We start from the raw sequence: 21,886 nt of genomic DNA on the forward strand, positions 1-21,886 counted from the left end.
AAAGATAGGGGGAGGGGCTGGAGGACAATGCGAAAGTTTGGTGGGAGGTGTTAGGGAAGTCATGTGATTGTGGTTATGAATAAATTGGGGAAAAGGAAGGGACAGGTGGGATAGGGGGGCAGGGTGGGGAGTGAAGTGAGCCCAAGCGATATCAAGGGCGAATGTAGCGGGCTGAATCCCACTCCACAAGGTAAGGAACTCAGCAAAGAACTGAAACAGTGAACTAGGGTAGGTAAGGTAGTGGTTAAAATGCGATTATATTTAAATGTGACTGGCAACATCACTGTGAGTTTTATGGGCAGTAGCTAACAGTAAATCAGGAGGAAGGTCAGAGTCGACTGTTAATTAAGGGATGCTGTTAATTTTAAGTCAGTTTCAAAAAAAAGGGGAGGGTCTATAACAGACCTTAGCTTATCTTAACTTATTCTCATATGTTTAACCCATATCCTGATGGTAAGTGAAAAGGGGAACTCCTAGACTATGTTGTAGCTGGGAAATGAATCCAGGTCATCTGAAATACTGGTCCAGTTAAGCTGCCAACTCTGCCATCAGTATAAGAGGAAGTAGTCCTCTTAAACAACATCATTTTTTCCCATAATACAGCTTAAAACAAATAATTATAGCTTCAATTACATGAATATATTAGTAAAAGTTATTGACTATGAAAACAGAAAAAAGTAAGGAATGCTGTGCTGGTCCACTAACAGAGAAGACATAGACACTGGAACACAAGTGATGTAATACCTTTTATTCTAGCAACATAGGTTTTGCTAGCAGGAGTCATTCATTGAGAATTATTTACTAAAGTTAGATACTGTGCATAAATATGTTCTAATGCCTAGAAAATAGTACATAATTTATTTCCATTAGGATAAAAAGACATTTGAAAAATGCCAGTGAGAGAAAAAAAAACTTGTACCTCCAACCTTTAGTAAAGGTGCTTGACAATTGTTACATACCCCACAGCACTATTAAGCACTAGTCACACACTTAACAGTGCTCACCACACCAGACGATTGTTGGGAAGCTGTTAAACCAACTTAAATAATTCATTAGGGCTGTTATTTGTTCAGTCTGAATGAAGTGCTTACCAGCTTCACAATACTCTTCTTGGCTGGCTACTCTGTGTGTGGCAGTTCTAAGCTATAAAATACTTACTGCTACTACAGTGTTTTTTTTTCTTTCTTTTTTTTTTTAACTTTGAACATAACCTGGGAAGTTATGCATTCCTGACATGGATGTCAAAATTCACTTCTCAAGCTTTGCTGCTGATGTGATCTTCTTGACGTCCAACACATAACATCTTGGTTATGATTAGAGACCTGATTGTAATCCTCTAATTAATCACAAGTTACAGTCATTTCTTAGCGGAAGCACAAGACCCACAGGCATGGTGCTACAGTCCCACTAGACTTTACAATGAGCCAGCAATAATGCTGTGAAATGTTCACATAGGTACCAGCATACTCAAATGACAAAATTGCAAAGTGTTGCTTTACAAATGAGAAACAAGAAAAAAAATATCAAGGTATTTACCGAGTGATTAGTTACAACTTCGTTAATAACATCCATCCCTTCAGGAAGAGGTATCTGCACACCTTGCTGAGTTCTCTCTAAAAACAAATAGACAAAATGATCAGAATGCAAGTAGGGGAGGAGATGACGGTGCATAAAGAAGGGTCCCAGGACATCATTCTGTTACACTGGCTGCCCCCAGGGTATTGCTCTACCTCCATTTTGTGTCACAAGCAGTATTCATCAGTTCTGGTCATACAAGTCACCTGCAAAACCAGTGGCGGCTGGTGACTTCAAATCACAGGGGGGCTGCAGGAGACGCTGAATGGGCAGGGTCAAAGGGAAGGGTGTGGTCAACCATAAAGGGGAGGAGCTATGCACAAAACCACAAAAAAACTAACTTTAATTAAATACGCTGCCCTGGGTGGCAAACCATCATTATGAAAGTCCAATCAAGACAAAAATAAGTGTAGAAGAATAAAAATATTTCAATGCATTGGCTGCATGACAGCTTACTTAATATCTAGATGGAAACAAAAGGTTGTGAGGCATGAAAAAATAAATTACTTTTTAAATACATTACTGGAATGCCAGTCAAAATCAAGTATAAGAAAAACCAGAAGCACTCAACTCAAACCACTTCTCCTTGCACTGCAGTTCTAATTATAATATATTCAGCTTTATTAAAGTACCAAGCAACATGCTGAAAGTAGAAATCTATGTGATGCCCCCACTTGTAAAAATGTTTCTTATCCAAAAAGACCTGCTGCCTGACAACTTGTTTCATGGGAAAACATGATAAAAGTAAAAATGAAAAGCAAACAAGAAACAAGCTCAAGATACATTGCTTAAAGGATTACTGTACAGGTTATGGACCACACATGATTGGCATTCTGTTTAGTTTACGGGTAAAGCCTGTAGAGATGACTGGAAGTCTCCAACAAGTGTAATGAGCTTTTAAAATAATGGAATCCTGTCCTTTAATACCCAAGGCTTATACATTATCTAGTCAAGTATTCTCTGCATGGCAACAACAGAAAGGCTTTCAATGTTGGCAATTCTTTAACAGTATGCTTATTAAAGCTTACTTGCATCTTACGATGTCAGACAAGCTTACCTTATGGTCATTAAAGCATTGCTACTTAAACACAGAGCAACAGGCACTTTGAGTAATAAGCATAAATCAACAGTACAAAAATATGACAGAAACCAGACCATTCTGCAAAATCAAGGACAGATGAAAAGCCACTGTAGTACTTATGCAGTGTGTCCTCCCCATCCAAGGTAGATACAACTACTCCTTGCCTTGCTTGGACACATCCAGAGTCACTACATGGGGAGTGGGGTGCAACAAGCATGTCACAATTTGAAATCTCTCTGGCTGACTGTGATGGCCCTGACACATTTGTCATACCTCTCAACTTCAAGAGCAAGAAATCTGGACAAAGCCATACACAGAAGTGGGACAAAGGCACAACAATAAGGACAATTTTTAAATATTGCTCTAATAAACTTAGAAAGTTAATAGAATAGGTCTTGCATTAGTATGAATTTTCTGAAGGGTATAAAATCTGAAACTCAAATGTCTGTCATTTTCTAACTTCAGTCTTTAGTGATTTGTCACTAATTTGCCAAAAACACAATTTTATGAAAAATGGACCAAAAATGTGATGCAAAAATATAAAATAGACACACAATACAGCTTCTACCTGTCAAAGAAGGGACACTTTAATATTAGTACTGCTACCTTGAGCAGCTGACAAAATAAAAGAATCTACATGCATTTCAAGTAATCTATAACTTTGATTATTACAGTTATTTCTTAATTGTAAACCCTCCATGTTTTCTTCCAAAATTGCTATTTTATGGAGGGATTATTAGGGGAAGAGCAACATTTTGAGCCAAAAATTGGGGACAGTTGAGAGGTTGGCTATGCCTAATTCTATAAAGCAATTTATTTGCATGTACCTCTCAACCTGTTAATGCAGTAAATCTGAACAAGGCCAAATATATTGGGGGCACATATAAACAGTACTAAAAATTGCTCTTGTATAAATTGAGACAGTTGATAGAACGGCTCTTACTTTAACATGCATTTTTATGAAGGTTATGAAGTCTGAAACTTATTATTTAGTGACTTCTGGCAAATCATTTAGGAATTAAAACTACAAATTTTATGAACAACAAACCAAAAATAAGAAGCAAAAATCTATTCATTCTTTGAAAATCTGGACAGTTGGGAGGTATAGTTCAGCTGGGCCTGTCTGAGTTTGCTGCCCTTCCCCTGACAAAATAATGGTTGAACTGGAGCCTCTGCAGCCATTCCAATTAACCATTACTTGGCTATTTCACTCCATTTACCATAAACACTAATGTGCATACTGCTTTACTTCAATGATTGGACTTCATTTGAAAGTTTTATTTTGTATTTTACAGCACAAACATTAAGTCATCTGTTAAACAAAGCAATGCAGTCTCACAATGAAAACTTAGCATTAAAACTTCTCTGCCCTTGAAACTCACATTCATTGAAACAGCATTGAAACCCACATTCAAAGAAAATACATTTTGCCAGTGGCAGATAAAGATTAATTTTGGGCTGTTTTGAATCATAGGCCCCTTGCATATGAAACATACATGTGCTCTTTGATACACCTTCCTCATTGTACTAAAATTATATTCCTTGTACAATACAGTACACTTGTTAGAGGGTGTTTTAAATTTGTTTTGAACATTTTTCCAGTAAGCAATGAAACAAAACATATGCACACATAATGGCAAAACTGCCCAGTTGAGAACATTTATCATAAAAAAAGTCTACTCAGACTTCCACAGTCCACCATTATTAGTAAATATACACAATTCTACAGTCCACCATTATTAGTAAATATGCACAATTCCACAGTCCACCATTATTAGTAAATATGCACAATTCTACAGTCCACCATTATCAGTAAATATGCACAATTCTACAGTGCACCTTTATCAGTAAATATGCACAATTCTACAGTCCATATTCAGTGAATTCAGTTCTTGCCATAGCTGTCAACCTTAGCACAAAAACCTGGACGAAGCCAATAATGGGGGAATACAGTCCCAAAAATAGGGACACATTTAAAATATTCATCTTATAAACTTAGAAAATTGCTAGAAAAAAAGGTTGTGCTACTATGTATTCTGAAGAACATGAAGTTTGAAATTCAAATGCCGGTCAATTTTACTGCGGACAGAACAAAAACAATTTTCAGCAGAGACGCAGGGATTAAAACTGCAGACACATCTTTGTAAAATGGCAGGGCACCAGAGCAAATCCACACAAACACAGGCAGGAGATGCAGACTCCAAACAGAAGCCACCCCAACCAAGAATCAAACCAGAAAACCTATAGCTGTGAGGCAACAATACTACCACCGCACCATCAATTATGCAAGGAATTAAACATTCAGAAACCTGAAGTCTGAAATTCAAATGCCTGTCAATTTTACTGCGGACAGAACAAAACCAATTTTCAGCAGGGATTAAAACTGCAGACACGTCTTTGTAAAATGGCAGGGCACCAGAGCAAATCCACACAAACACATGGAGGAGATGCAGACTCCACACAGAAGCCACCCCAACCAAGAATCAAACCAGAAAACCTATAGCTGTGAGGCAACAATACTACCACTGCACCATCAAATACGCAAGGAATTAAACATTCAGAAACCCTTAAGTCTGAAATTCAAATGCCTGTCAATTTTATTTAACATTTTTAATCAGGACAGTCTGACTTGGAACAAATAAACAATTTTCAGCAGAGGCCCAGGAAGAAATAATGCAGACATGTCTTTGTAACATGGGAGGCACAAAAGCAAACCCACACAAACACAGGGAGAAGATACAGACCCCACAAAGAAGGAACCCCAGCCAAGAATCAAACCCAAGAACCTGCAGCTGTGAGGCAACAATGCTACTACTACACCATCAAATATCAAGCATTGCAACATTTACAAACCACAGATATTATGAGGAACAGATCAGATCGAATATGAGGTAAAAATCTGAAATTTTTTTACAAATGGTGGTGGGTAGGGAACTCAAGTCTTTAACACCTGCATACAGGGTACAGGGTTCAAGCCTGAGGCATTCCCTACCACACCACCATAAGCACCTGGGGCATTTACACACACACACACACACACACACACACACACACACACTCCAGTAAAGCACAAGCACCATACACAAACTCCAGTAAAGCACAAGCACCATACACAAAAAAAGCACAAACTCAATAAAAATAAACATTGTAAGGCACCTTACCTGAATGAATACATCCAGAGTTAACGTCCGTACATACATCCTTCCCGCGCAATACTGAAGACCCGCGAGATCCCAATGCTCCTTCCCGACGAGATCCCTAAGGCTCTGTCCCGAGTCCCTGCTGCTCCTCTTGCAGTCCGGACGCGTCCCATAATCCTGGCGGGTCTGTGCACTGTAAAAGTGCACAGACGTCTCCTTGTGTCCCCCTATGGGGACGGCCGGGCTGCCTTGAGCATGCGCATAGACCGATAAGTCGGGACTCGGTCTATGCGCATGCGCGAAGTCCGCGAATTTTAAAAAGATATTTTATTTTATTTTTCATTTTTTTTTCTTTCTGTTTTTTATTTTTGAGGGGGCTGCAGTCCGGCAGCCCTATGCCACGAGCCGCCCCTGTGCAAAACACCTCCTGCAAACTGCTCATGCTTTTTTTTTTTGTTGTTATTATATCAAAAAAGCTGCTGTTAATAACTGTGCTTTTGTACAAATCTTCAGGGAGAGTCAGTGTAACAGTATATCATAACATTTGCAACATACCTACCTGACTGGTGTCAAATCACAGACAAAAATTGCAAAAAAGACTGGCTTCCTCCCTGTCAGCAAGTCTTGAGCTGAATGCACTGATGTATATAAATGCATGCAGCTCTGTTATATATCCTAAAATGGTACAAGCTTCCTCTCATCATTTAGAGTGTCATACAACTCCATATTTGCCAGAGTGAAATTTATGACTTAAAAATGCAGTTATTTTAGTATTGTTTCCTTTGTATACCACATCAGAGTTTGTTTATGGATTTGGTTGTCATCATTTAGACTAAGTTCTACAACAAAAAGGCCCAATCAACTTTCTCTCAAGCTGCCTTTTTTGTTTGGGCTTGCATCACAAGATCGACAAGTGTGGTGTTTGTAAAAGTTCAGTTCTGGAAATCATGTCCAGAGATTGATTTCCCCGACAGTAAAAACTCCAAAAATCACTCACCTAAAGAATTCTCAGTGAAACTTGCTGTAAATCTTTTTTTCAGGGAGGCAAGCCCTCCCTGCACTCCCCCCCCCCATGTGGAAGATACTTCCCCCTCCCCAAAACTTATATATAAGTATTCCAATGTTGCATAACAATGAAGGAATTCTTCCTTGTTGGCAAAAGAGCTTTTGGCAAAAAGTTTTGCTGCAATGGTAGTCACCAAAACTGTCATCAATATATTGACGGGGTCCCTAATTCTGCTATTAAATTAAGCAGTTTTGACATTGAAATGTTTAAAATCCATAGAAAAGAAATCCAATAAGGAATATCAAATGGATCTAGCTAAATCAGAAAAAGTAAAAAAGCTTATTCAGAAATGAGCCAAATCCATTAGAATAAGACACTGCCATCCACAATTGTGGGACTGCTCCTTCCAAAACAGAGGTCAACACTTCTTTTTTGCCAGTTCTGTCTAATAAGTCACTTAAGTCAGATGTTTATGGGTCTCCAGAGCTCTTTAACAGTGGAACCACCTTCCAGTTATAAAATCATACAGGCATCTTCATCAGTGCCAACAGTGGGAAAAATGTCAGATCTTCCCAGGATAATTCTGGAGGTTAAGGAATCAGAGATGCAGATATCTGATGTTAATAGGACTCATAGTCCCTGTATGACCAAGGGTCTAGCACTGCCTTAGCATTATCCAAAAAATCTGCAAAACTGAAGTTAGTCCTCTTCAGTGAGCAACACAGGCCAGAAATTAAAGTCAAATACTCTGCACAGGTACTTACAAAGGGTTTGTAAACAAAAAAATGAAAAAGGATGTGAGAAAGTGTTATTTTTTTACTTGTAAGTTTCTTCGCTTGGAATATTATTTCTGACTATGAGGACTTTTCACTCCATTCTTCTGTTTCCCTTCACAGGGCATTCATTTTAATGATACTATAAACATAAAATATGACTTTCACAAATGTTCAAAGTCCCTGAATCCATGAGTAAAGTCCTTCCTTTATTCAAAACATTCCATGACTTGTGGAATTAGAATTTGAAGCATCCTGACTTTAAGCCATCAGTCTACATAAATAGCTCATTTGTAGTGCAGATTTGATAAGAATACCTCTTATCTTTAATCTAAAATCAGATCCTGCTACTTTGCCAATTCCAACAACTTTTGATGCTTACAGTATATCTTCAGTACTTTCATTGCAAGAAGGTTTACTTCTCTTGTACTGTGGCACTGACAACTCACAACTACTTGTTCGTGTTATCCTACCAGAATTCTGTTATTTCTCAAGCACTGGAGAATGCAGAGAACTTGATGAACCCTAAGAAGGATTAGGACTGCCTTCTATGATTAGGAAGAACGAGTCTCTAGGACTTCAGGCACTAACGTGGCCTTAGGATTCAGCTGATGCTGTTAACAGAGCTATCATGACTAGTAAGGTATGCACAGAAAAGCCTAGTTGTCATTAGAAATTCTGCTTGAAGGCAAAAGCTCAATTCCTTGACATTCCAATTACAGGAAACTTTCTGTCTGGTCTTCTTACCTTAAGCCTGTTAAGGTCTTGAGAAGAAAAATTAATGTTTGGGGAGGGCAATAAAATAAATACTTTCCAGATGTTCCATCTTTTAGAGAAAAATATATGCATCGAAGACTACTCCAATAACCTTCTTCCTCTAAACATCTAAAGTCAAATAAGCCATCAGACTCGAAGGCTGAACAAGCTGACTGGTAGGTTAAGATGAAGTCACAGCAGATACAATCAAGATATGGGCTGCAATAGGGAAGAAATAGCTCCTGAGGGTACTCATTGCAGTATGGAGGGAGAGGAGTATCCCAGATGTCTCGAAAATAAGCATTCCAATGTACGAGACAAATGGGACATTCCCATCTGTAGACAATACAGATATATCAAACTCCTGCTGCACAACATGAAAGTGCTGGAGAGGCTGGCTGATAAACAAATCCACAGAGTTGTTTAAAGTAAGACAGGAGATGAGCAGTTTGAATTCAGCTCAAGATGCAGTAGAACCAGGCCAAGGGTGAAAATGAAGAAAAGTCCAACTGGCATTCCTAGATCTGAAGAAAGCCTTTGACAAAGTACCAAAAAAAGCTGATATGGGCAGTCCTGCAATGGCTTGAAGTTACAGAAACACTGGCAGAATTGGGGCAGGCTATGTATAAGGACCCAGTGACATAACTGTGAATAGTATTGGGGCTCAAAGAGGCGTTCCCAGTGGGAGTGGGTGTGCATCAAGATTCACCTCTGAACCCACTGCTGTTCACACTGGTGATGGATTACAGGTAAACAGACTAAAAGAAACAGATCAACAAAGCTGGTGTATGTGGACAAGGTGATACTACAAAAAGTAAAAGTATTCTAAAAACAATAAATATACAACCTTCAAAATAATACAAAACATCTACACTTTAAATAATTATACCAAGTTAGACATAATGTGACAACACTGGTTAAAAATAGATGCAGCTTGTATGGCAATAACTTAATATTTAGAGAAATTGAGCCAGTTTAGTGAAATTAAAGGTACACTGAGAGCAAAAAAAACAGGGTTATGGCATACTTAGATAGGGGAGAGGAACTGACTGAAGTTAGGAAGTGAATAAAAAAGGAGAGTGAAGAGGTGTAACGTTTGAATAGGTACTTGTTCATATTTAGGTTTATAGTTTTATCCTGAGTTTGAGCAAGAAAATAGACATATTTTTGTTTAATAATTTCCTTTTTATTCCTACAGAAAAACTGCAGGATTGTTTAGGTAACAAACTATTTGTTTTGTTCAAGTTCTTTTTTTTTGTTTGTTTCAAAATTTGTTTTTATATATGAACAACATATGCAGCAAAGCAACTCTTATATAATAACTTCAAATGTACATTTGGATTGCTGTGGGAAACCTTTCTACATTTCAAAACTGGAGGACATTATATATTATATTATATTATATTATTTTGATTACTGTATTTATTACTAAACTGTTGTAAAATAAGAAGACACTTTTTTATATCTCATTTAGAATTAATGTCCTAACAATATATTATACATCCCCTTTTATTACAATTTCATGTCAGACTAAAAGGACATTCAGAAGTGCTCAACATATTTTGTTCCGTTTATGGTACTTGTCTTACTGTGTTACTCCTTTTTAACTTCGCCACCTCCCTAATGGTACAGTGCTCTGTTTCATAATTTACAAAGATGTTATGACTTACTATTAAAGTGTCCCTCCATAATTGATAGGTTCAAGTATACTTACAGTAACAGTAGATCTTTGAGGGGAAGTCACTTTAACGTTAAAGCTACCCTCCCACCACTCACCCACTATTTTATGTAAGGAATTTTACAGCTTCCTGTAGTTAGTAAACCTTTAAGGAAGCCCCCTTTTTTTGAAAAACAATTCATTGTTCAAAAAATATTTGATTTTGATAACTGCTTATTTACAGTTCTTTACAGAAGAATAAGTATTTGAATAAGCTGAACTCATGGTAAAGAACAGTTATATAAAAATACGTGAACAAACAAAATTTGCAAGAGGCCTTTAAACACAGCTTATAAAGTTATTAGATATTCAATTATACTTTTAACATTGCAGACATATCTGTAGAGAGGCCATTCTAGACTTCTGTCTGGCAAATGGCTTGATAGTAGCCGACATTTGGTTCAGAAAAACAGACAGTCAAAATATCACATACCAGAGTGGCCAACATGCAACTCAGGTAGATTTCCTCCTAGTAAGGAAAGGGCACTGGGGTGGAATCAGAAATTGTAAAGTCATCCCCAGTGGAAACAGTCATCCCGCAGCATAAATCACTTGTTGCCACAATAAGCTGTGGGCAGTCTTCAGAGAAGGCTCTAAGGTCAACAGGGACCAAGCTGAAGACCTGAAAGTTGACTGGAGAGAAAACAGTTCAAGGAATTACTCAGGGCTCTAGCACACCAAGAAGAGGAAGAAATAGGTGGGGTTGAAGAAGAATTGCAGTGCCTCAAAAGAGCATGTGTGACGACTACTGAACAGATAAATGGCCAAACCAGGATGGAAATAAGGTACATAAGGAAAGCTGGTGGTGGAATGCAGAAGTCCAAGAAGTCATCAAAAGAAAGAAGGAGTGCAGGAAAAAGCGGGAGATAGAAAAGATGGACCAGGGTGGGAAGGAATTCTAGTTGGCTAACAAAGAAGCTAAGAAAGGAGTTGCAATAGCAAAGTATAGGGCATCAGAGGCACTCCACCAGCTTATGGAACGTGACTCATCGGGTGTCACAAAGAAACTATATCAGGTTGCAAGGCAAAGACAGAAAGATAAAGAAGATAGTCAGACACCCTTCACAAGGGATACTAACAACAACCTGCTCATCAGTCCACAGGGCATCAATGGCAGATGAAAGGAGTACTTCCAGCAGCTTTTGAATGAAGAAAACCACACAGAAACTGTACTGCCCTAGATACAGCCTGCAATGAGAGACGAAGAGTAGCCCACCCTAGAAAAAGTAAGAACAGCACTAAGGAAAATTAGGTTAAGGAAAGCAGCAGGCTCAGAAGAAGGTCACAGCAGATATGATAAAGATGCTGGGTGAGATAGGGGAGAAATGGCTCCTGAGGGTACTGATAGCAGTGTGTAGAGAAAGGTGTATCCAAAGGTATCAAACTCATACCTCTCAACTGTACAGATTTTTGCCTCATATTTTTGGTCTGTTTCTCATAAAATTATGTTTTTCTTGCAAATCGTTGGCAAATTATTGAGGGCTGAAGTCAGAATATAGTGACAGACATTTGAGTTTCAGACTTCATACCCTTTAGAAAATTCATTCTAATGCAAAACATGTTATTCTATCAATTTTCTAAGTTTGTAACAGCAATATTTAAAAAGTGTCCCTATTTTTGGGTCTTTGTCCCTCATTATTGATGGTTTTGTCCAGATTTCTTGCTCTAAGAGTTTCAGAGGTATGATCAAACTCCTGTCACATTTCATGAAAGTTCTGTAGAGGGTGACTGATAAATGGATATGCACAGTAGTAGAAAGGAAGATTTGAGTTGAGCAGTTCAGATGCAGATCAGGATGCAGCACAACTGACCCAATGTTTGCAGTGAGGGAGATAGTTAAGAAGAAGCAACAGATGAGGAAAGAGTCCAACTGGGCATTCCTAGACTTAAAGAAAGCATATGACAAGGTCCCCAGAAAGCGGATTTGGGCAGTACTGCAGTGGTTCGAAGTCCCAGAAACACTGGTAGAATTAGTGCAGGCTATGTACAAGGACTCAATCACTCATATAAGAATAGTGTTCGGCCTCACAGAGGGGTTTCCTGTGGGAAGGGGTGTGCACCAGGGTCCAATTCTGAGCCCACTGCTGTTCGCAGTGGTGATGGACAAAATTAGCAAACAGGTCAGAGGGGACAATTCAACAAAGCTGCTGTATGCAGACGATGTGGCATTACAGGTAGGCTCTGAGTTAAAACTTCAGCAAAAGGTAGGGGAATGGAATGCAAAACTGAAGGCACATGGGATGAAACTAAGCACAGATAAGACAGTGGTAATGGCAGCACATTGGGGAAATCAGAAGAAGCTGAAAATTGAAATAGAAGAGAAGATAGTGGGCCAGGTTAACAGCTTCAAATATCTGGGAGGGGTGGTTTAGGAGAAGGGAAGTCTGAATGAAAACGTCAAAGCTAGAATCAGGCTGCAGTCAAGTGGCATAGAGTGTCAGGTGTAGTGTATGACAGAAGAATGCTAAAGAAGTTGTAAAGTAAGGTGTACAAAATGGTGGTGTGACAAGAGATGGATGGATTGTGTGAAAGAAGATCTGTGACAGTCAGGCATGAGTGTTGAAGAAGGCAGGAGTGTGGCACTGAATCTAAATAGATGGCAACAGTTAACACAATACCCCAACCCCATGTTGAAAATGGAAAAAGTGGGTTGTTGATGATGACGATGATATATGCAGACATTTAAATAAATCTCATCAGCCCATAGTGCAATGACCAGTATTTGTATCTTTAATGCTTTTGGATTTAGTGTGAACATCATTTTACCATTTGCACAGGGATCAAAAACTCTTTGTATATTCTCTCATAATTGTCCAAAGTTCCTCAAAGCATAGATCAGCATTATTTTTTAAGTATCAATTGCTGCATGAACTAAAATTGCAACTTGTAATGTTCAAACTTTCCGCTGTAAGATAAATCATTCATCACAGATAAGTATTCAGAAGTCTTTACAATACTTCACACATCCAAGCTGTGATTGCAATCCATATAATTTTAAACCAATGGAAATTCCCAAAATGTGTGTAATAGTGCAGGATACTGGATAATGCAGACCAAACACACAATGTGTGTAGGTAGACATCCTTCTGTGATAGTACTAAGAGACAAATGGCTTGGGTGTAAGAAAAGCAACAGTTTTTCATAAAGTATGAATATCAATCCCTCCGAGCTACACGCTCTAGGGACCTAAACCTTGTCACCACAAAAAACTGAACATGCCGAAGGGATGGATGCCTGCCCCAGAGACTTCCCATACTCTGGAATAAACTACCTATCTACATCAAACAAAGCTCCTCATTAGTACTCTTCAAGAAAAATCTTGATGATTGGATGGGAAATAGGAAATTCACCACGGGGATCACTTTTGTGGCTATGCTCGACATTGGCACAGGAAAATAATTTCCTTGGGTGGCAAAAGCCAGGGTACCTTTTTGGCTGGGCTTGTATAGGCCCTAGGGCCGATAGCCTAGCACCTACCTATGAACCTATGAACCTATGGTTTCAATAAAAAATTGGTAATCTGACATTTCCATCTATTCTTGCATGCCAAATGTTTTATCCCATTTATAAAAAGACTGATTGGCATTGCACAGTATCATGTTAATAACTGCTGTTGCTCAGTGAGAAGCCTTAAGAAATGTAGGGTTTCCTCTTGTTTTATGTCAGGTGTGCTGTCACCTTATTTAACATAGAAGGTACATCACTTCTAACAGTTGTACCAAATGTAATGTTCTGTAACATAAAGTGTCAGATTAAGCCTACCACATAATGTGGCAAATTAAGCTATGCATCCACTAGCTTCTTCATACCCTGTTCTCCCAGGCCTTCCATTTTTTGTTCTAGAATCTTATTTAAGATAGAAGTTATCCCAAACAAGGGTATTGCTCTCCCACCATTGAGAGCTTTGTATGTCTCTGGATATAAATTTTAAATGACTATGGGAGGCTTTTTAAACTTGGCCCTGCTTCCCAATATATCTGACAAGTTCTGATACCCCAGGGTTATACCCCAGGGTTATTTTAAAGTGTATATGTAGGTTGGGCATGGGGAGTCAAACATTTACAGGCTACCTCTGTCTACTACAGACATATGTGCCTGAAAATGATTGAATACCCTACACACATTTTTTAGTAAGGCTTTGAAAGGACTCAATACATGGTAAATGTCTTAAGATATAATAAATTAAAGGTATGAAAAACATTTTACTTATAGCAATTAGTGCAAGTCTCACCTTCTTCCATATATGTGCCCATAGAATCAATTTTCCCATAAGGGATTAACATTCTGTTGTAACACTACAAGGATATATCTTAATATTAAATACTTGAGTTGAGATGAACACCACACAAAGCAAAAGTTGGGTAAATTTTTCTGAATCTTTTTTGCTACAAAATTTACTGGAAACACTTCCGTCCTGGTTACATTTAGCTTAAATTCTCAGATGCGAAGTGTTGGAGTATCTTGTTATAAATATTTTGATATTTTTTTTATTCTATTATTAATATCAAGTTGTATATGAATAGCATAACTTTAGCTTTTATGTCTCTGCAATTCCAAACTTTCTCACTAGCAAGATTATTTCTTGCTCTTAAAAATGCCTCAGTCAATAACAAAATGAGTGAAGGGAACAGGGGGCAGCTCTGTCGGGCACCTCTGTATAATTTGAAAATCTCAGATTCCTGCCATCTGTTAGCAATCAAGCTGAGATAATCATATCGCTTTGTTAAACTCATTCAATAAGCCTGTCTTCTCCATTGGATTTCATAAGTAGGTCCAGCATATGGAGTGAAAAGCTTTCTCAAAATCTATCAAAAATACAAACATTGTTGTAGGGTCTGTCTGTTGGGCTATCATCAAAGTTATAAATGCACTTTGATAATAAGTGCTACTTCTCCCGGACATAAGCCCCTTCTGGTCTGGGGGAATATGAAACGGCATTATTCCTTTTAACATACTGGCTAACACTGCAACATTTATGTTTATATTTACATTCATCAATAAGACTGGACGGTAGTTCCCTACCTTAGTGACATCTTTGGTTGAAGTACTAGAGGAAAGAATGCCTGCTTTCTCTTCATACACCACATCCAAAAATGAGCCAAGTTGTTTATTAAGAGATGAAAAAACACATATGGTACTAGGCCATCTGGACCTGATGCTTTCTCATTGGGAGTAACTTTAATAGCTCTGCCTGTATCAGATTCTGGTATTTCCTTTTTAGCCTGTCTGTTTGTTCACTGCCTAATCTGGTAAGATTTGCATCTCTCAAAATTTGTTCAACTTTGTATCTCCCATCCAATGATTATTTTTTATGAGTATAATTTTTTTCATAAAAGGTCTTGAATGTTCTGTTAATATTGCTCTGGTCTTTAGCCACTTTGCCATTGCTTAGATTAATAGATGGAATGTGCATCGTTCACTTCCTTTACGTATAATTCTATGCTAAAACTTTACCTAGTTTATTCCCCTCATTCTCACAGCTGCTCATTCTAAATATTGATTTTCTACTTTTAGTTTGGGGAAGATGCCAAGAGGTATGAACTGCTCTACAAGCTTTAACAACTATCAGATGTTTTAAATCTAGTCTTTTGGCTTTGTGATCATAAGCTTTGCATTTCTGCTTCATTCCTTTTAATTTGAGTATCTTTCTTCTTTTTATGATGCCAGCTGCTTTATATAAATCTTTCATATACTCTTTCCACATATCCAACCGCATTAAAGGTGATATTGTCCCTAATGGATAGTCCCTCATGAAATCTAGAAAGCCATCAATAATCCTATTTTTGCATTCTTATCTGTAAATAGCAGAAGGTCCATCCTCCACACCTTATTTATCTTTTGTATTGTGGTAAGTATGACTGGTAGAAGTGCAGATGCACAGTTGGATACCCAATGTGGTCTAGTAGATGGTCTGATTCCCACATGGTCTACTAGATATAATTATAAATCCTTTAGCTATGTTATAAAACAAAAAAAAAATCCTAAATTGCTCATAACTCATTCATAATGGTGGCTCCTCTTCTGACCCATCTAACATCGCCAATGTACTTGTAAATAAATGTAGTGCCAAATTCACCATGGATACTTCCAATTAAAGCCCCAAAACATCTAAATCCCATACTCCCCCAATTATCTTTAAATATCATTTACTGAAAGTGTTAACCAAAACAGAAATACACACTCCTCAAACTGTTTAAGTTAAATTTAGCTACTGGTTTTATCCATGATGACTGGCACATAGCAGTAGTGCTCTATTAGGGTGGTCTTGTAACCAGCACAGATAAATACAAACCTATCATTCCTATCACTCTTACAAGCATTATCTGCTAAGCTATGGAACGCGATATAGCTAACCTCATAAATTGTGATAATAAGAACCTTACAGCACACAATAACAGGATCTCACTGTGGTAAACACCGTCCAATAAAAGTCCAGCAAATCACCAAATAAACGAACCAGCAGAAACGTTCTTCAGCTGTTCATTGAGAATCTGTCTGAGGTCAGGCATGGTCATAAGGATATTCCAATTCTTCCGTATTATACGTTCTACTTCCTGTGCTCTATTGTTATATGTAGTAATTCTATTCATTATATGTTCAACAAGCCTTAAGTAAATATCTAGTATGCTGTAAGGGTTACATTACGGATTCAAGTGATTTCCTACATAAGTTATATGACTGGTATACTCATTCTAATGATGGCAAATTTTTGTTTGTAGCATTAGACATCAACTCCCTGTTTACGGTCATCCCTAATCAATACGGCATAGATGCTATACATGAATGTTTAAATACACAGACAGGAATGATAAACAGGGAAACTGAGAGCATATGTCAGATTATAGGAATAATACTTTTCAATATTATTTTTATAGTTGAAGAGCAACTATATCTACAGACCGCAGGGTTGCCATGGGTACACCAATGGCAAATACTTACACAAATTTGGTTTTGAATCAGTGGGAAAACAAATTTGTGTTTGATGCTGATAACTTTATCAATACAAACTTACTGTTTTATAAGCGGTTTGTAGATGATTATTTTTTAATATGGAAAGGGGATGACGTAAGTCTTAAAAAGTAGGTTGAACATTTAGATAGCACTGCTGATTTTTTATAGTTTAAATTGGTCTGTTCTTCAGAGAGAATCTCTTATTTGGATATACAATTGGATAAGGAGATGGGAGTTATACAAACTTGTGCCTACAAAAAGCCAGTACATGCCAACAGATACATTCATAGGCATAGTATGCATGCTCCATGCACATTTAAGGGGATTATAAAAAGTCAGTTTAGTAGAATTAGCAGGCTGAATACAGACAAACAGGTATGCATGCAACAAACGGATGAAATGCCTTCTGAATTTATTGATAGGGGATATAAAGAGATTATGGTGAGACGTTAGGACTAATGTACTGAAAGGGAACAGGACAGGGCCTTACTTTAATACAAGGAATAATGATATACAGAATATAGCTAACAGTTTAGTGAATGGGAATAATAAATTAAAGTATATTACCATATATAACAATAGAACACAGAAAGTAGAATGTGTAATACGGAAGAATTGGAATATCCTTATGTCCATGCCTGAGCTCAGACAGATTCTCAATGAATAGCCTAATTTTGCATATAGGAATGAAAAAAAAATTAAGAGGATTATGCTTTAAAGTGGTCTATATTAGAACATTGAGGTTTAAAACCTTCGAATGTTCTAATATCGAACCCTACAGAGCAAAAGCTGAAAATATCGAAGGAACAGAAACCCAAATTCTTTCCTAGGGAAAGAATTTAGTTGTCCATTTCTGTTGCTTCAGTATTTTCAGTGCTGTGGTGGAAAGTTACGGGTCGGGATCAGGTAAGTGTGCGATTGTGTGGATGTCAGGGTTAGGACGGGTTAGGTGAGTTAGGGTGCGGGTTAGGTATGTTTGCGATTGTGTGGACGTGAGGGTTAGGGCGGGTTAGGTGAGTTAGGGTTAGTGAGCGGGTGAGTTGAGTGTGCGATAGTGACGGACCTTAGGGTTAGGGGTTGGGTTAAGGTAAGTGGATAGTTAGTGGTGTGTGTATAGTTTAGTGTAGGGTTAGTTGTAAGATTTTAGGTGTATGTGTGTGGATTGCTGTTTGTTTGGTGTGCTTGTGTTGTATGTATGTGTTTTGGAACAGCTATTTTTTTCTCTAGGAAAAAAATCGCTGTTCTGACAGTTCAAGATTGTAAGCTTTCACTTACATAGGGTCGATTAATCACTGTTCGTTTCTTTCAGCGGTCGGTGATCTAATATAGACCCCTTTAAAGATATGCGATCTAAGAATATTATTAGTTCAAGGCAAGGGACGTATCCTTGTCTCAATTGTAGTTGCTGTAAGGATGTTCTTACTTAAATGCATTTTGTTCACCCTATGACTAAAATTGTATATGTTTTTAACTGTTATGCTATCTGTAATACCATGCAAATTGTTTATTTAGCTACCTACAAGCAGCGTATCTCTTCCTATGTGGGAAAGTGCAATTGCAAATTAAAAGAACGTATTATTGAACATAAATCAGAAATTAGGAGGGGTATTGTGACTAATGTACTTGCTAATATATTGTTGATAATGATTCAGGACATTTATTCAGGTTTAGGGTAATTAAGGTAGTGCATGAAAGTATTAGGGGAGGTGACATAAACAATGCTCTAGAAAATATAGAATATTCTTGGATTCTGAGATTGAAAGTAGTTGCACCCCCTGGTTTAAATAACACAGTGAGTTTGAAATCTGTTTTATATAAAAACATTTAATGTTGCACTAAAAACTTTTTTAATTAATTTTTATTTTTTATTGGTTGACTGTGTCATATGATGCATGATGCTTTAATATTTAAAATAGGTGTTTTTAAGATGTTAAGAAGCACTGAAAAAGGGGTAACTGAAAGCTTTGCTTGTTTGGAGTGTATGCTCATTTTAATAAAGCTGAAGAACATTTCTGCTGGTTCATTTATTAGGTGATAATAAGAATCTTGTCAGACTATACACCAGTTTGGTTTTATGAAGAGTACAGCCTGTTTATTTAATCTGGTAAATTTCTTTGAAAGTGTTGCAGAGGTTATAGATGGTGGTTATACACTGCATGCAGTGTATCTTGATCCAGCTGAGGTCTTAGACAAATGTTTTAAAAATCAACCCATGTGCAATAAGATGGATACCAAACTGGCGTAAAGACAGAACCCATACAGTACATGCTGCAGATGCTTTATCTGAAAGTACGAGATTAACCATCAGTGACCCACAGGGCTCAGTGCTGGAACATCTCCTTTTTGGTATTTACTTCTCAGATCTCCAAGCAGACAGCCAAGTCTGGTGGCTAAATAAAGAGTGCAGTTGTTATTAAGTCACCCTATGACACTCAAACCCTCTAGAATGAACTCACCCTAGTAAACACTTGGTATACTAAAATAGGCTCAAACTAAATGCTAAAAAGTGTAGCATCAGAACTTTTGGTAGGCAGCACAGCTTCTCATCATACTGTGTACATGACTCACACATGTAATATGAAAACATAATTAGGGACTTAAGTACTTGGGTCGATAGTTCCCTCTCTCTTTTAGCCATCATATAACAATGGTCATCAGAAAATCCTTTCATTTACCTGAGCTGATTGCCAAAGGAATATAATCAAGGTCTAAAAAGGTAATCATTCCCTTATACTTAGCATTAATCAAACCAATTATAGAACAGATCAGCCACTTTGGCATGTATCTCATTAAACATATCAAACAGAAAGACTACAAAGGTTCCTAACCGAAAAGATCACAGGCCTAAAGTCCCTGAGCTACAAAGACAAGCTGAAAGCTTTATCTGTTTATTTGGTGTCTTATAGACCTTTGAGGGGAGATCTCTGTATCACTTACTGTTCCATTAGAGAACACATTGTCTTGGACCTCCTATTTCTCTGCAAGTCCAGTATATCCACTAATACTGGAAGAACTGACCTAAATCTTCAAAATAGCACATTCATAAGCCACACTAAATAAAACACAATAGAAGAATAGAATTATAACCTAGCCCCTCCCAAACATCTGGAATAAACTTCCCCTGCATTTTAAGCAGTGCAACTCACTATCTTCATTTAAACATAAACAAGATGACTGGATGGGTATCCACAAATGTACTCCAGGATTGACCATCATGGCACCTCTGAAGAATAGAGATTTGGCCTAAGGGAGGGTACTACGAAGTCAAGAATAGTTGTGAGACCCAGTGGACTTGGAATATCTATGACTCTATAAGATATGCTGGTTAGTACTTTCACTGTCCCTAAGTCTTAAGTGACTGCCCATATTGGTTGAAGGAGTTATAAAAGTATATCTTCCTTCCTCACGTTAGGTTTCTTAATCTTCTTTCCTCAGGTTAAGTTTTTTTTTATCATATGTTCCGATGTTCTTGTGCTGTTGCAAACCTCCTTACTATTTTCTGTGATCTAATATCAGTTGCATTAATGGTATTCTTTATTGTCTATAATTCTTATATACTCGGGTTGAACCTGAAAATGGACCATTAGGATCAGGGTTCTACCCCGCTTACCAAACAAGCAATCAACCAACCTATAAGTAAGAACCAAAATGCAGAAAAACTTCAAAATCTGAAAGCCTGACCTCAGAGGCAGCGCACTGAAAATGAACAACTGTGAGATACACGTCACCACATAGAGCTTCTCACCACTTTCCAGTTTTATTGAATGCAGACCAAAATAGCACGTTCATAAGACACATCAGCTAAGCACTTTCTTCCTTTGATGGTTATGGGACTTAATCAGAGTTAATGTGATATTTGCATCAATTTCCTTTTAAAACCATAAATGCCCTCAAGTCACATGTACATAATTGATTGAACCCAATTAGTAATTTATTATAAATACAAAATTTTTTTGTTAAAAGTATATGGTACATACATACTTGAATCCCAATGCATAAAAAAATATTGAATAAATATCTAATATCAACATTTTAAAAATACCTCCACTATTTACACTTTACATAAAACATATATAACACCCTCAATTATACAATACAGGGATAGAATATTATAGCAATAACCCACGCCTGGGTGTGGGTAATGCTGGATTTACCCACGGTTGGCATGGTTTGGTCCCGAGGGCAAAGCCCGAGGGACCAAACAAAGCCAACCGTGGGTAAATCCAGCATTACCCACACCCAGGTGTGGGTTATTACTATTATACAATGACATTATTAAAGAAAAATAATAATTACTTTTCTTAAATAATGGCATTGTATAATGCCTCCTTGCTGCCCTTCTGCCGCTGTCGTTATCCGCGGCAGTTCTGATGTACTGAGCATGCATAAGCCTACGCAGTACATCAGAGCTGTGGGCAAAAGCAACGGAGATCTTCTCTGTTGCTTTTTACTGTTTCGCTATGTTAAATGGGTTTAACATAGCGAGACAGCTTTAAAAAAAGCAACGGAGAATCTCCGTTGCTTTTTTTAAACCTGTGTCGCTATGTTAAACTCCTTTAACACAGTGAGACAGTGTTTTAAAAAAGACTTATACTAATGGAAAAAGTCCGGGTGACCGGGCCTTTTTCCATCAGTATAAGTCGATTTACAACGTACACACTGGCCAATCAGTGTGCACGTTTTAGAATATTAATGGGTGGTCATGGTATAATAAGAAACCACCAACCATAATCATGCAAATTTGTCACACTAAACACCCAAATTCTGGTTGAACCTGAAAAGGGACCATTAGGATTAGAGTTTTACCCTGCTTACCAACCAACCAACCAACCAACCAGCCTAAAAACCAAACAAACAAATGAAAAGATAAAACACTAGTCTTGGAAT

General features: G+C 37.6%; 1 protein-coding gene across 2 annotated transcripts in view; it reads right to left on the reverse strand.

The window, feature by feature from the left end:
• LOC122817075 (phospholipid transfer protein) overlaps nt 1-21,886 on the reverse strand; it is a 257,047-nt gene that overhangs the window by 4,688 nt on the left and 230,473 nt on the right. Inside the window, exon 15 of one of the 2 annotated variants that reach the window (XM_044090227.1) lies at nt 1,537-1,613. The exons of the other annotated variant lie outside the window; for it this stretch is intronic. Within the exon in view, the coding sequence (XP_043946162.1) occupies nt 1,537-1,613 (77 nt within the window). The remainder of the gene's footprint in view (nt 1-1,536; nt 1,614-21,886) is intronic. 2 annotated transcript variants of the gene reach the window in all.

The sequence above is a fragment of the Protopterus annectens genome, chromosome 12.part0, assembly GCF_019279795.1.
Source record: "Protopterus annectens isolate FY-2018-M chromosome 12.part0, PAN1.0, whole genome shotgun sequence".
Taxonomy (NCBI): Eukaryota; Metazoa; Chordata; order Ceratodontiformes; family Protopteridae; genus Protopterus; species Protopterus annectens.